We start from the raw sequence: 17,240 nt of genomic DNA, 5'->3' as shown, positions 1-17,240 counted from the left end.
CCTAAATTGCTTTTAAGTCTTTATTCACTTCAAATGGGGATTCAGGTTTTGATAGATTAATATGTAAATCCCAGACTGTGACATTCAAGTCACAGTCCCAAGATAACTTACGATTTCATAAAAGAAAAGGTGATATCTCAGCTGAGATAATGCTTTAAAGGTGTGAGGTTAGAGACTATCTTTATCCCAACCTTGAGTCAGACTGGTCCAAATGGACCCCATTGGTCTGACAGCAGACACTGAGAAATTAATCAGATGAGTGACACTCTGGGAATTCTTCCAAGATGTCAGCAGTGAGCCCAATCAAATAACTGATGAACTGGAACAGTGATCAGAGAGAAATGTGATGGAACAACCAAAGACGTAGTTGATTTGGACCCCTCTGGAGGGTCACTGCCCTGAAATTAACATGTATGCTCAAACCGTCAGGAAATGGGTGAACACCAGATTCATCAGCCACACCCACAAAGTCAAGCAAAACATCACCCAATCAGAACACAACACTATCAAAACTAATCGCAACATTGTCATCAAACCAGCAGTCAAAAGAGGAACCATCATAATTCAGAATAGAATGAACTACTGCAAGGATGTGTACCGATAACTGAACAACCAGGAACACGACAGGCAACTACTGACCGAGCCAACCAAAGAACACACCTGTGACCTATACAAATTGATTAAGACTTTTGATGTAGTCTTTCAGAGTACGCTACGCACTCTCATCCCACATACTTCTTGCATACAGAACTTGTACTGCCATCTGAAGATACACAAAGCCAACATACCTGGACGTCCCATTGTATCAGGCAATGGAATCCTGTATGAGAACCTCTTTGGCCACGTCAAGGGCTTCTTGAAACCCATTGACCCCCAGCTTCTGTTATGACACTACAGATTTCTCACAGAAACTCAGCACCCATGGACCAGTTGAACCAGGAGCATTCTTCGTTATAATGGATGTTTCAGCACTCTATACCAGCTACCCACACAATGACAACACACTCTTCAACCCTCAGTACTCAATACCAATAGCTGCCAATCTCCAGGCACCGTCCTACAACTCATCTGCTTCATCCTTGACCACAACATCTTCACCTTTTGTCAACAGTTCTTTATCCAAGCATATGGACAGCATGGGGACCAAATTTGCACCCCAATATGCCAACATTTTCATGCACAAGTTCGAACAAGACGTCTTTGCTGCACAGGATCTCCGACCAACACTATATACCAAATACATTGACAACATTTTTTTCCTCTGGACCCATGGCAAGGAGTCACTGAAACAACTACACAGTGATATCAACAAGTTTCATCCCACCATCGGATTTACTCTGGACTACTCTTTGGAATCTGTCTCATTCTTTGATACACGCATCTCCATCAAGGATGGGCACCTCAGTACCTCACTCTACCACAAGCCCATGGATACCTCATGATCCTGCACTTCTCTAGCTTCCATCCTAAACATATTAAAACAGCCATCCCCTATGGATAAACCCTACACACAAACAGGATCTGTTCAGATGAGGAGGAACGTGATGGACACCTTAAGGTGTTGATGGATGCCCTCATAAGGGCAGGATACGGTGTTCAACTCATTGATTACCAGTTCTGACATGTGACAGCTAGAAACTCCTCATTAGACAGACATGGGATATGACCGATAGAGTACCTTTGCCTTCAGTACTTCTGGGAGTGGAGAAACTATGACATGTTCTTTGCAGCCTGCACCACATTATCGATGAGGATAAGCACCTTGCCACGATCTTCCCTATACCTCCACTTCTTGCTTATAACCAACTGCCAAACCTTAAAGAGACCATTGTTTTCAGCAAACTGCCCAGCCTTCTGGATAATATCAACCACAACGCCACACAACCCTGTCATGGCAACCACTGCAAGACGTATCAGAGTGTCAACATAGATACTACTATTGCATGTGGGGACACCACCCATCACGGCAGGTATTTGTGACTCTGCCAATGTTGTCTATCTCATATGCTGCAGGCAAGTATGCCCCTTGGCATGGTATTTTGGAGAGACCAAGTAGACGTTATGACAATGGATGAATGGACACCACAGAACAATTGCTAGACAGGAATGTTCCCTCCCAGTCTAGGAATTCTTCAGCAGTCAAGAACATTCAGCATTTACAGTTTAAGCTCCACAAGACTCCTTTGACTCCAAGAGACTTCGAATGGCAAAAGTTTAACACAGCCTCCGCCCCCAACAAAATAAATAAATATAACAAATCATTTATTGAGCTTGTGCTGAAAATAGCAAATTGGGTCAAACCGAAAGGCAGGAGGGCCTTGGTCTTCGAACTTTCTGCGAATGCAGTTTCCCCAGACAGAACCAAGCCCATGACAAATAATTTGTCTGGGGAAAATAGTCTCAAACATTACAAATCAGATGACTTGACCTGATTGAGAATTTCTCCATCAAAAGTAACAGCGCTGAATACGTTTTTTTTCCAAGTCTCATACTCCTGAAATTTTCTTCCTTGCCTGCGGAAAGAAATGCACGAGGCGACCCCATGGAGTGATACAATTTATTCAATTATTTTATTGCGAGTATGTTATTTTCACCAATTTAAATCTCTAAACAAAAGAACATGTGAACTGTGAATTAAAATCTACAAAGAAAACACAAGAAATATTGTGTCGCAATGGCAAGAAGGCGGCAAACTATTTTCTGGACATAAAATATTAATAAAATGCATTTCCAGGTTCTAGAAAATCTTGCAGATAGAGGAAGTGACGGTCTTAGGCAGCTCCAGCGAGGAAGACGCATGAAATTCCAGCTCCACCTCCTCCCGAGGAATTAAATTATCGAGCCGCCGGTGCAAATTTATTTGGGTGTTTAGTTTGAGGGACGCGTCTTTGATCGCTGCACTGATTACATGCTGCCTGGTTATTTGTCTTTATAATTTTGTGGAGAAGTGAGTTGCCCAGAGGTTGCGAAAGGCACTGACTCACAAATTATTTCAGTTTAGGAAGGAAACAGTGAAGATTGACGGTAGTCGCAAGTGAACTGCAGTTTGATGAATACATGAGTAGGTGATTGAAGCCGCTGCGGGATTATCATCCGAATTTACACCTGCATTTAAAATCTTTTGTTGGGGGCGGAGGCTGTGTTATTAGTGTTTCCTTTCGTGGTGCACAGATCTACAAGATGGGCTTGAAAATCTTGCTTTTTGTGCCTAACATTATTGGTGAGTAGCTTTTCCGGATTTTATGATGTTTTGGTTTGATGTCGGGGTGAACAGAGATGCAAGGCGAGATCTGAATCTGCTTTAAAACATGTGATTGATGTACTTTTGTCGGGCGGTAGAAGCGATTTATATTTTGTGCGTTGTATTTTGCTCCTGTTTGCAGTTCATAGCGCTTGCATGTTGAAATTCTTTACCCGGTACTAAGATACTGATAGAAATGTGAGTATGTGCTTTACTAATGCCCCACTTGTTCCATTGGCAAACACCAGAATATTTAGGATCTTTTTTTTTAAACTGGCATATGTTTTCACTTTGAGAAATGACTTTTTTAGGACCTGCATTGAAATGTTACTTCTCGCAAAGTATTTGATTTAATGGAGGAGCTTTTTTATAATTATTTATGGAATGTGGACTGGAGTAGCATTTATTAGATAAAAGTGAGGACTGCAGATGCTGAAAACCAGACTTTAGATCAGAGTAGTGTTGGAAAAGCACAGCAGGTCAGGCAGCATCTGAGGAGCAGGAAAATTGACGTTTCGGGCAAAAGCCCTTCATCAGGAATAGAGGCCGGAAGCCTCCAGACTGGAGAGATCACCCTTAAATAGCCAGAGGGCAGTTATGAGTTAATAGTAACTGAGAGTCTGGAGTCTTGTAGGCCTGACCAGGTAAAGATTTACTAAAGGATATTAGTGAACCAGATGGGTTTTTCCGGACAAGTGGCAGTGGTTTCATGGTCATCATTAGGCTCTAATTTCCAGGTTATTATTGGATTAACCTCTCTCGATTAAAAGTCTAGCAATAAAACCACTCGGCCATTGCCTACCCCTGAGGGTTCAGGTTTAAGTGTTAACACACAGGTTTTACAAAAGTCCTGCAAGTGTAAGTGATTCAATGAGGAGCAAAATATTAATATTGTGAAAAACATTTTGCTATCAAACAGGTGACTCGGTGTCAGTGGGGGAGCACTTTGGGGCCAGCGACCATAATTCTATTTGTTTTAAAATAGTGATGGAAAAGGATAGACCAGGACTAAAAGTTGAAGTCCTATATTGGAGAAAGGCCAATTTTGACGCTATTTAGGCAAGAACTTTCGAAAGCTGATTGGAGGCAGATGTTCGCAGGTAAAGGGACAGCTGGAAAATGGGAAGCCTTCAGAAATGAGATAACAAGAATCCAGAGAAAGTATATTCCTGTCAGGGTGAAAGGGAAGGCTGGTAGGTATAGGGAATGCTGGATGGCTAAAGAAATTGAGGATTTAGTTAAGAAAAAGAAGGAAGCATATGTAAGGTATAGACAGGATAGATCGAGTTAATTCTTAGAAGAGTACAAAGGAAGTAGGAGTATACTTAAGAGGGAAATCAGGAGGGCAAAACGGGGACATGAGAATAGCTTTGGCAAATAGAATTAAGGAGAATCCAAAGGGTTTTTACAAATACATTAAGGACAAAAGGGTAACTAGGGAGAGAAAAGGGCTCTCAAAGATCAGAAAGGCGGCCTTTGTGTGGAGCCACAGGAAATGGGGGAGATACTAAATGAATATTTTGTATCAGTATTTACTGTGGAAAAGGATATGGAAGATATAGACTGTAGGGAAATAGATGGTGACATCTTGCAAAATGTCCAGATTATAGAGGAGGAAGTGCTGGATGTCTTGAAATCGTTAAAGGTGGATAAATCCCCAGACCTGAACTCTATGGGAAGCTAGAAAAGTGATTGCTGGATCTCTTGGTGAGATATTTGTATCATCGATAGTCACAGGTGAGGTGTCGGAAGACTAGATGTTGGCAAACGCGGTGCCACTGTTTAAGAAGGGCAGTAAAGACAAGCCAGGGAACTATAGACCGGTGAGCCTGACCTCAGTGGTGGGCAAGTTGTTGGAGGGAATCCTGAGGGACAGGATGTACATGTACTTGGAAAGGCAAGGACTGATTCGGGATAGTCAACATGGCTTTGTGCGTGGGGAATCATGTCTCACAAACTTGATTGAGTTTTTTGAAGAGGTAACAAAGAAGATTGATGAGGGCAGAGCAGTAGAGGTGATCTATATGGACTTCAGTAAGGCGTTCGACAAGGTTCCCCATGGAAGACTGATTAGCAAGGGTTGTTTTTCAGACTGGAGGCCTGTGACCAGTGGAGTGCCAGAAGGATTGGTGCTGGATCCTCTCCTTTTTGTCATTTACATAAATGATTTGGATGCAAGCATAAGAGGTACAGTTAGTAAGTTTGCAGATGACACCAAAATTGGAGGTGTAGTGGACAGCGAAGAGGGTTACCTCAGATTACAACAGGATCTGGACCAGATAGGCTGAGAAGTGACAGATGAAGTTTAATTCACATAAATGCGAGGTGCTGCATTTTGGGAAAGCAAATCTTAGCTGGACTTGTACACTTAATGTTAAAGTCCTAGGGAGTGTTGCTGAACAAAGAGACCTTGGAATGCAGGTTCATATCTCCTTGAAAGTAGAGTCGCAGGTAGATAGGATAGTGAATGCTTTCCTTTATTGGTCAGAGTATTGAGTACAGGAGTTGGGAGTTCATGTTGCGGCTGTACAGGACATTGGTCAGGCCATTGTTGGAATATTGCGTGCAATTCTGGTCTCCTTTCTATCAGAAAGATGTTGTGAAACTTGAAAGGGTTCAGAAAAGATTTAGAAGGATGTTACCAGGGTTGGAGGATTTGTGCTACAGGGAGAGGCTGAACAGATTGGGTCTGTTTTCCCTGGAGTGTCAGAGACTGAGGGGTGATTTTATAGAGGTTTACAAAATTATAAGGAGCATGAATAGGATAAATAGGCAAAGTCTTTTCCCTGGGGTGGGGGAGTCCAGACCTAGAGGGCATAGGTTTAGGGTGAGAGGGGAAAGATATAAAAGAGACCTAAGGGGCAACTCTTTCACGCAGAGGGTGGTACGTGTATGGAATGAGCTGCCAGAGGAAGTGGTGGAGGCTGGTACAGTTGCAACATTTAAGGGGCATTTGGATGGGTATATGAATAGGAAGGATTTGGAGGGATATGGGCTGGGTGCTGACAGGTTGGACTAGTTTGGGCTGGGATATCTGGTCGGCATGGACAGGTTGGACTGAAGGGTCTGTTTTTATGCTGTACATCTCTATGACTTTATAACAACTATATTAAAATGTGCATGAATATGTTGTTGGTCGTCTTATAGAAAATTTGTGTTCAAGTCTTTTTAGAATTGGTTAGTCACTATCAAGCAAGAAAAACCTGTTCACAGTAAATTCGGAAGTATTTGACACAGGTGGAAGTTAAAATAGGGAGGGACAATAGCAAATTATGTTCCATGCTGTGCTTTAAAACTGAGCTCAACATGAGTGCACATGCACCTCTCAGCAGTCTGATGGGAGATCCCTAGCAGATTTCTTCTTTCCTAGGGGCATGAAGTAGAATTCTGCTACTGGTTTTCAGGTGAAAAAAAGTGTGGATCTCGGACATTTTGGTCTGTGCTTCCTGCCTAACATCAGATTCTGTTATTTTCAAAGCTGCTGTTAAAATGTGTGCTTAGAAGGAGGAAGTGAAGACAAGAGATTGGCAGTTTAGTGATAAAGTTCAGTCACCTAACTGGCCTTCCTGGTTGCTGTTTTTGGTGATAATGTAAACTTTTTTAAAAAAATGTTCTCCTTTCAAGTGTTGCCCTGCTCTCGTTTTACATTTGCTGTTGTTGTCCTCTCCTCAAAATAAAATTTTGATCTCGGTGCCTTTGCACCAAATCCAAGTGTGCCTTCCTTTATCAAGTTTTTGAGTGTGTTTTCATTTCTTAACTCCTTTTCCATCTTTAGAACTCCATGTTTGAACCCTCCAGTCAGTTGTTTTAGCCCCAGCATGTACTGAAACAGTTCTTATTGAGGTCGTACGTGATAGTAACAAGGCTTCTGAACTTGCTGTACCTATCAGCAGCATTTGAAATGATTGACCACACCATCCTCCTCCACTGATGTCCCCTGGCATAGGACTGCTCTCATCAGGTCCCATTCCTATCTAATCACAGCCAAAGAATCGCTTGCAATTGCTTCTCTTCATGTTCCTGCTCCTTTACCTCTGGAACCTCTCCCAGTAGTCCATCCTTGACCTTCTCCAGTTTTGCAATATGCTGCAAACTCCTGTTCTCTAGTGACAATCTCCCTCTCACTGGTTTGAGATTAAGCCAATCTGTTTACAACCTTGCTATTGCATACAACCATATGTTCTGATTTCACGTTCCTACCATTGCTAAGACCAACTATTTCCATCTTTAGAACATCGTCCAACTTTATCTCTTTCCCCACTCATCGGCTGCTGAAAAGTTTCTCTTACTGTTATCCCAATATGACTCCATTCCAATGCACCTGGACTAGCTTCCCAAATTATGCCCTTTGTAAATTTGAGGCCATCCAAAACTCTGCTTATGTCTTAATTTGCACCAAATCCTATTCCTCAATTACCCTCCTGCTCAATGACCTCAATGGCGTCTAGTCGAGCATTTTGATTTTAAGTCTCATTAAAATCATCTTGCTCTTCTCTGTCGCTATCTCTCACCTCCAGCATCACAACCCCTGAAGGCATCTTGTTATGAAGTTAAAGGTGTGTACTGTACCTTTAAGAGAGTGAATGCTGTTTTGAGTGGAGAGCTTACAAGCACCTGTCATTTGACTAGTGAGCAATCTGAGTGTACTGGAAAATTGAAAATATGTAAGTTTGGCTGTGAAATGGATACCTGAGTTGGTTGCTGTTTTGACAACAATTCAAATTGAACCAATCAGTTTAAATTATGCCCCAGGATACAAAAATACAATTGAGTTTGAATTTATTATTTTGCCAACATCGAACCAATGTGATGACCGATGCTGGAGTATAAAAAAGCAGGCAAACTGCCATCGAAACACTCTATCAAAGGTACCATTTCATATGAAACATCTTTGCAGTAAAAGAAAAAAGACCCAGGAAGATCTTCAGCCAAAAAAAGAAAGACACCGGAGATGACAGCTGCTTATGGTTTTGAAATTAAGTTGATGTAATTTTAATAACTGTTTATTGGAACAGCCTATTGATACAGAGGTGGAGGCAGGTAATAACAGTTAAGATAAATGGGGCTTTGAGTTGTGAGTAGTTGTTGTTTAATGTTAGAGTTGAATAAATTAATGTTGTTTTCTTTAAAATAGTGAAATTTGGTAGTTCTGTCATTCATATTTAAACAGCTTATGAGGCAGAGTGAGCTTTTCTGAGTGTTTGGCATCATTAACAGAAGGATTCACCGCCATGTCATAATAATCTGTGTTCCTTCAATTCGAGTTTCCATTGCTGTCTCTAATTTTAGTTACCCTCTGGAATAAGCTCCCTGCACCCTTCTGTTTTTTCTTCTTCAATGAAAGTCCCTTTTAGAATTTACCTCTTTGACGAAGGTTTTGGTCATCTGATCAAATATGTTGCTTGGTGTGATTTTATTTTGTAATGCTTCTGTGTAGTGTCTCTAGTCACTTCATTACATTAAAGGCACTACATATGTTGTTTGGATTCTTGTCAATGAATTTTAATTTCATTTTAAACAAAAGGTTTTGTAGTGTTTTGCTTTGGCCTGTGGAATAATTGTGTTTGGAAAGCATTAACTCAAAAGAAGCCAATTACATAATTCATTAGCTATCTGATGGGAAAAAAATGTGTAGGGCTGTAGTAGAAGAACAGGAGCATGCGACTGATTGTGCCATTTAGGAAGTTATCCAATGTCAGTTGGCCTCCTTGCTGTCTCAGTTGATTTTTGAGGATGTGAATGAAGTTCAGTGGGAGGAGTACTGATACAGTGAAGAACTATGTTCTGGATGGTCTGAGCTTTCTGTATTTTGTTATAACTGCATATATGCAGACAAGTAGTGGGTATTCCACACTATTCCTGATTTGAGAGTTGTAAATGGCTTTGAAAGGCCAGGAATTGAGACTGTTTTGTAGAAAATCCAGCTTCTCTTTGTTTTTCCAAGTATGTTAATGTGAGTTCTCCAGTTCTGTTAAGGTTAGTATTAGGATTTTGATGGTGGGTTTTATGCCTATGGTAATGCTGTTGAAGATTGGAAAGAGTGGTTGTATTTCCTCATGTTGGAGTTGGTTGTTACCTGGTACTCTTCAGGCTCAAATATTAGCTGGCTTCTGACAATCTAATCTCTGATATTGTCAGGGTCTGTCTTCTGTTGGATAAGGATTTCATTATTTGAGGTTCTACGATTGAACTTCAGAATCATGAACAAGCGGCACCAATCCCCACTTAATGGAGGAAGATTCATTTTTGAATCAGATGAAGCTGATTTGGCTGAGGATATTGCCATGAGTAATTCATTCAATAATATCTTGGGTTGCAATATTCAATCTGTGACAATCACAATCATGCTGTTTGTCAAGTGTTGCTCCAGTGTTATGACCTTGGCGAGATTCCCCAAATTGTTTTTCTGGATGGATATTCTAAATTATCAAGATCACAGAGGAAGAGAATTAATGGGCTCCCCTTCTGTATTCACTCACCCCAACAGGTGGCCATTACAAAGATAATTTTAAAAGTGGCATCCACGATTGAAGGAATCCTTTCTACCAGACCAAGTGAATTTATAATGAGTCAATTTTACCAGGTTTCCTTGAGTTGAGTGAATTTTTTCATTACTAAACATAAGAAATAATAATGCACAGTTTTTAGAAATGAAAATTGAGTCCAAACATGTGTAAAAGTTTAAAAAAGATAAATATACCAGTCTCTGGGTTATTTGAAGAGTAGATTCATTGTAACTGCTACATTGATACTGGAAGTCTTGATGTCGGCAGGTGAATTGTTGATTTCATAATGCTCGGTTTTGCAGGTAAGCTGAAAGGCTTTTGTCCATTTTCCTTTTGATTATAATTTTGCTTGCTTTTCGATTTCCAGCAGAGAGAAAGAGATTTCCTCCTCTGCTCAGAGGTCAACTAGGGTTTTCTCAGCAGTGACAAACATTCCCACTAAGCTACGTACATACACAGCCTCTCCAAGGTGCCATATATGATGATTGGCTTCAGCATGATTCTTGAAAAGGGAAAACACCAACATTTCTCTTGCCCATACTGCTGTGTTCTGTTATCACCTTCACAGTATGTGACTAGTCAGTTCAGTTTGCAGGACATAAGAACATAAGGACTAAAAGCAGGAATAGGCCACCTGGCCCTTCGAGCCAGCTCCGCCATTTGATAAGATCATGGCTGATCTTTTCATCAACTTAGTTCCACTTACCCGTGCTGTCACCGTCCCTTAATTCCTTTATTGTTCAAAAAAACTAGCTTAGCTTTAAAAACTGAAGCATCAACTATTTCACTGGGCAAGGATTTCCATCGATTTACAACCCTCTAGGTGAAGAAGTTCCTTCTCAATTCAGTCCTAAATCTGCTCTCTAATTTTGAGGCTCTGTCCTCTTGTCCTAGTTTCACCTGCCAGTGGAGACATTCTCTCTACTTCTACCTTATGATAGAGTCATAGAGATGTACAGCAGGGAAACAGACTCTTTGGTCCAACTCGTCCATGCCAACCAGATATCCCAACCCAATCCACTCCTACTTGCCAGCACCTGGCCCATATCCATCCAAACCCTTCCTATTCATATACCCACTCAGGTGCCTTTTAAATGTTGCAATTGTACTAGCCTCCACCACTTCCTCTGGCAGCTCATTCCACACACGCACCACCCTCTGTGTGAAAAAATTGCCCCTTAGGTCTCTTTTAAATTTTTCTCCTCTCACCCTAAACCTGTGCCCTCTTGTTCCGGACTCCCCCACTCCACGGAAAAGACGTTGTCTATTTAGCCTATCCACGCCCCTCATGATTTTATGAACCTCTATAAGGTCATCCCTCAGCCTCTGATGCTCCAGGGAAAACAGCCCAGCCTTTTCAGCCTCTCCCTATATCTCAAATCCCCCAACCCTGGCAACATCCTTCTAAATCTTTTCTGAACCCTTTCAAATTTCACAACATCTTTCTGATAGGAAGGAGACCAGAATTGCACGCAATATTCCAACAGTGATCTAACCAATGTCCTGTATAGCCGCAACATAACCTCCCAACTCCTGTACTTAATACTCTGACCAATAAAGGAAAGTATACCAAACGCCGCCTTCACTATCCTATCTACCTGCGACTCCACTTTCAAGGAGCTATGAACCTGCACTCCAAGGTCTTTGTTCAGCAACACTCCCTGCGACCTTACCATTGTGTATAAGTCCTTCTAAGATTTGCTTTCCCAAAATGCAGCACCTCGCATTTATCTGAATTAAACTCCATCTGCCACTTCTCAGCCCATTGGCCCATCTGATCAAGATCCTGCTGTAATCTGAAGTAACCTTCTTTGCTGTCTGCTACCCCTTCAAATTTGGTCTCATCTGCAAACTTACTATCTATACCTCTTATGCTCACATCCATATCATTTATATAAATGACGAAAAGTAGTGGACCCAGCATCGATCCTTGTGGCACACCACTGGTCACAGGCCTCTAGTCTGAAAAACAACCTTCCACCACCACCCTCTATCTTCAACCTTTGAGCCAACTGTGTATATAAACGCCTAGTTCTCCCTGTATTCCATGAGATCTAACCTTGCTAACTAGTCTCCCATGGGGAAACTTGTCAAACACCTTACTGAAGTCAATGGAGATCACGTCTACTGCTCTGCTCTCTTCAATCCTTTTTGTTACTTCAAAAAACTCAATCAAGTTTGTGAGACATGATTTCCCACGCACAAAGCCACGCTCACTATCCCTAATCAATCCTTGCCTTTCCAAATACATGTATATCCTGTCCCTCAGGATTCCCTCCAAAAACATGCCCACCATCGACATCAGCCTCACTGGTCTATAGTTCCCTGGCTTGTCCTTACCACCCTTCTTAAACAGTGGCACCACATTAGCCAACCTCCAGTCTTCTGGCACCTCACCTGTGGCTATCGATGATAAAAATATCTCCTCAAGGTGCCCAGCAAATACTTCCCTAGCTTCCCACAGCGTTCAAGGGTACACCTGATCAGGTCCTGGGGATTTACACACTTTTATGCGTTTCAACACATCCAGCACTTTCTCCTGATCTATTTCCATACATTCTATATCTTCCATGTCCTTTTCCACAGTAAATACTAAATGAATATTTTGCATCAGTAACTTCTCCAATCTCCTGCGGCTCCATACAAAGGCTGCCTTGCTGATCTTTGAGGGGCCCTATTTTCTCCCTAGATACCCTTTTGTCCTTAATGTATTTGTAAAAACCCTTCGGATTCTCATTAACATTGTTTGCCAAAGCTATCTCATGTCCCCTTTTTGCCCTCCTGATTTCTCTCTTAAGTATACTCCTACTGCCTTTATGCTTTTCTAAGGATTTACTTGATCTATTTTGTCCATACGTGACATATGCTTCCCTGGGCCGCACGGGCAGCACGGTGGCACAGTGGTTAGCATTGCTGCCTCACAGTGCCAGAGACCGGGGTTCAATTCCCGCCTCAGGCGACTCTCTGTGTGGAGTTTGCACATTCTCCCCGTGTCTGTGTGGGTTTCCTCCGGGTGCTCCGGTTTCCTCCCACAGTCCAAAAAAAAATGTGCAGGTTAGGTGAATTGGCCATGCTAAATTGCCCATAGTGTTAGATGAAGGGGTAAATGGAGGGGAATGGGTCTGGGTGGGTTATGCTTTGGCGGGTCAGTGTGGACTTGTTGGGCCGAAGGGCCTGTTTCCACACTGTAAATAATCTAATCTAATCTAATCTACCTTCATAATTTTAAATGTTTCTATAAGATCACCCCTCATTCTTCTAAATTCCAATGAATATAATCCCAGTCTACTCAGTCTTTCCTCAATCCCCTCAACTCTGGAATTAACCTAGTGAACCTCCTCTGCAATACCTGTAGTGCCAGTACATCCTTTCTCAAGTAAGGAGACCAAAACTGCACACAATACTCCAAGTGTGGCCTCACCAGCACCCTGTACAGCTGCTTTTAAATTCAATCCCTTTAGAAATGAAGGTCAACATTCCATTTGTCTTCCTAATTACTTATTGTACCAGCAGACCAACCCTCTGTGATTCATGCACAAGGACACCCAGGGTCCTCTACGTAGCAGCATGCTGCAAACTTTTACCATTCAAATAATAATCCTTTTTACTGTTACTCCTACCAAAATGGATGACGTCACATTTACTAACGTTGTTTTCCATCTGCCAGATCTTTGCCCATTTACTTAAAGTATCTGTGTACCTCTGCAAAGTTTCATAGTCTTCTGTACACTTTGTAACTCATCTTTGTGTTAAAGTATGCGGATGACACCCTACACGCAGTCCCCAACTCCAAATCATCCATATAAATTGTGAATAATTACGATCCCAACACTTAGCCCTCAGGCACACCACTAGTAACTGATTGCAAACCAGAATAGCACTCATTTATCCCCAATCTTTGCTTCCTGTTAGTCAACCAATCCTCTGTCCATGCTAATACTTTATCCATAATGGTGTGCATCTTTATCTTTTGCAGCAGCCTCTTATGTGGCACCTTTTCAAAGGCCTTTTGGAAATCAAGATACAACTCATCCACTGGGTCCCCATTGTCCACCTTGCTCATTACGTCTTCATAGAATTCCAAAAGATGTCTTAAACATAACCTGCCCTTCATGAACCCACGCTGTGTCTACCCAATGGGACAATTTCTATCTAGATGCCTTGCCTTGCTGTTTCTTCCTTGATAATAGACTCAAGCATCTTCCCCAGTACAGAGGTTAAGCAAAGCAGTCTATAATTCCCCATCTTTAGCCTACCTCCCTTTTTTAAGTGATCACATGTTTGCTGTTCTCCAATCTGCTGAAACTGCCCCAAAGTCCAGCAAATTTTGAAAAATTACCACAAATGCACTTGCTATTTCTCCCGCCATCTCTTTTAGTACCCTGGGATGCATTCCATCAGGACCAGGAGACTTGACTATGCTTAGCTCCATTAGGTTGCCCAACACTACCTCTTCTGTAATAATGATTGTTTTCAGGTCCTCACCTACTTTCATCTCTTTGTCAATTACAGACATGTTATTAGTGTCCTCCACTGTGAAGACCTATAAAAATGCCTGTTCAGTGCCTCGGCCATTTCATCATATCCCATAACTAAATGCCACCTCATCCTGTAAAGGACCAATGTTTACTTTAGCCACTCTTTTTCATTTTATCTATTTATAGAAACTTTTGCAATCTGTCTTTATGTTCTGTGCTTGTTCTTTCTCATGTTCTATTTTACTTTTCTTTATAGCTTTTTTGTGGCTTACTGTTGACCTTGAAAGTTTTCCCAGTCTTCCTGTTTTTTACTGTTCTTGGCCATATTGTATGCCATCTCTTTCAATTTGATAGCCTCCCTTATTTCCTTAGACACCTATGGCAGATTACCCCTTTTTTTACAGTCCTTCCTTTCACTGGAATGTACTTTTGCTGAGCAATTTGAAAAATTTCTTTGGAAGTCCTCCACTGCTCGTCAATTATCTCATCATAAAGTCTTTGTTTCCAGCCTATTTTAGCCAAGTCTATTGTAGTCTCCCTTGTTTAAGCAGAAGACCCTGGTATTGGATCTTAGCTTCACACTCTCCATCTGTATCCTAAATCCAACCATACTGTGATCACTCCTTCCAAGAGGATCCCTAACTATGAGGTCATTAATTATTCCTGTCTCATTACACAGGACCAGATCTAGCATAGCTTGCTGCCTTGACAGTTTCACTATATGCTGTTCACAAAAACTATTGTAGATACACTCAATGACTCCACCTCAAGGCTACCCTGACTGAGCTGGTTTGACCAATTGACATGTAGATTAAAATTCCCCATGCTAATTGCCATTCCATTTTTACAGGCATTTGTTATTTCTTTGTTTATTGCCAACTCCAATATGATGTTATTATTTAGTGGCCTATAGACTACACCTATCTGTGGCTTTTACTTAGAATTTCTAATTTCTACCCAAATGGATTCAAACGTATTCTCCAAACCTATATCATCTGTCAGCACTGCTGTGATGTCGTCCTTGAATATCAAAGCAACACCACCTCTCTTACCTTCCTGTCTGTCCTTCCGAGTGGTCTGATACCGCTGGATATTTAACTCCCAGTTGTGACCAGCCTGTAACCATGTCTCTGTAATGGCACAAATCATATGATTTAGTGGCTACTAACTCATCAACCTTATTACAAATGCTGCGAGCATTTAGGTAAAGTGACCTTATGCTAGTTTTCTTACCCTCATGATTTCCAACTTTTCTAATGATATCTCCTGAATTATTCTTCCTTTTTTACTTCTTTCATAGTCTGCCTTATAATTAAACCCTCCTGCACACATGCTAACCTGCTGCTTATCTTTCTATTTGCCATCATCCTTCCTATCATTTTCTCTTTCTCTTCCCCTGACTCATTAGTTTAAAGTCCTAGTGACCACCCTATTTATCCTTTTCACTTGAACAATGGTTCCAGATTGGTTCAGGTGGAGACCGCCCATCGATACAGATCTCCCCCTACCGGTTCCAAAACTCATCTCTCCCTTTTTTTGAAGTTCTTTTGTTTTAGACTTCGTTGTCACACCTAATCAATGTCAATGTCAATCAGTGGTCTCCTTTGAGATTGAGGCTTCTTCTGCCGCCTCTGCCTCCGAGCTTGCTTTTACAATCAGGACTCCTGCCCATCTTCCGAGGACCCCTTTGCCCGCCTCCAACACACTCCATCGACCTGGACACCCCGTGCCAGACACCCTCTTCATTTCCAACTGCTGTCGGGACATTAACCGCCTCAACCTGTCTACCTCCCTCCCCCACTCCAACCTCTCGCCCTCACACGTGCTGCCCTCCACTCTTTCTGCTCCAATTCCAACCTCACCATCAAGCCAGCAGTGGTGGGTGCAGTGGTAGTCTGGCGCACTGACCTCTACATCGCTGAAGCCAGACGCCAACTCTAGGACACCACTTCCTACTGTCCCCTCGACCATGACCCCACCCCCCATCACCGAACCATCATCTCCCAGACCATACAGAACCTCATCACCTCAGGAGATCTCCCACTCACAGCTTCTAACCTCATAGTCCGGGAATCCCGACTGCCCGGTTCTACCTCCTTCCCAAGATCCACAAGCCTGACCACCCTGGCCGACCCAAGTTCATGCACCTGCCCCACTGAACTTACCTCTACCTACCTCGACACTGTCCTATCCCCCCCTAGTCCAGGAACTCCCCACCTATGTTCGAGACACTACCCATGCCCTCCACCTCCTCCAAGACTTTCGTTTCCCTGGCCCCCAACGCCTCATCTTCACCATGGATATCCAATCCCTCTACACCTCCATCCGCCATGACTAGGGCCTCCAAGCCCTCCGCTTCTTCCTCTCCCAATGTCCCCAACAGTACCCTTCCACCGATATACTCATTCGTTTGGCCGAACTAGTCCTCACCCCTAACAATTTCTCCTTTGAATCCTCCCACTTCCTCCAGACCAAATGGGTAGCCATGGGCACCTGTATGGGCTCCAGCTATGCTTGTCTCTTTGTTGGCTACGGAGAACAGTCCATCTTCCGTAGTTACACCGGCACCACTCCCCACCTCTTCCTCCGCTACATTGATGACTGCATTGGTGCCACCTCGTGCTCCCATGAGGAGGTTGAGCGATTCATCAACTTCACCAACACATTCTACCCTGACCTTAAATTTACCTGGACTATCTCTGACACCTCCCTTCCCTTCCTGGACCTCTCCATCTCCATTAACGACGATTGACTTGACACCGACATTTTTTTTTCAAACGCACCGACTCCCACAGCTACCTGGATTACATCTCTTCCCACCCCACCTCCTGCAAAAATGCCATCCCGTATTTCCAATTCCTCCGCCTCCACCATATCTGCTCCCAGGAGGACCAGTTCCACCACAGAACACACTAGATGGCCTCCTTCTTTAGAGACCGCAATTTCCCTTCCCACGTGGTTCAAGATGCCCTCCAACGCATCTCGTCCACATCCTGCACCTCCGCCGTCAGATCC

The 17,240-nt window shown here is 42.6% G+C and overlaps 1 protein-coding gene across 1 annotated transcript in view; it reads left to right on the top strand.

The window, feature by feature from the left end:
• Nucleotides 1-2,191: 2,191 nt before the first annotated feature.
• Nucleotides 2,192-17,240, top strand: part of si:ch1073-145m9.1 — a 43,984-nt gene continuing 28,935 nt past the window's right edge. The window contains exon 1 of the mRNA XM_043718529.1: nt 2,192-3,220. Coding sequence (XP_043574464.1) covers nt 3,181-3,220 — 40 coding nt within the window. The 5' untranslated portion in view covers nt 2,192-3,180. The remainder of the gene's footprint in view (nt 3,221-17,240) is intronic.

This window comes from Chiloscyllium plagiosum, chromosome 28, assembly GCF_004010195.1.
Source record: "Chiloscyllium plagiosum isolate BGI_BamShark_2017 chromosome 28, ASM401019v2, whole genome shotgun sequence".
In the NCBI taxonomy this organism is placed as follows: Eukaryota; Metazoa; Chordata; class Chondrichthyes; order Orectolobiformes; family Hemiscylliidae; genus Chiloscyllium; species Chiloscyllium plagiosum.
Note: the sequence above shows the minus strand (reverse complement) of the source record. Positions and strands in the feature narration are given on the sequence as shown.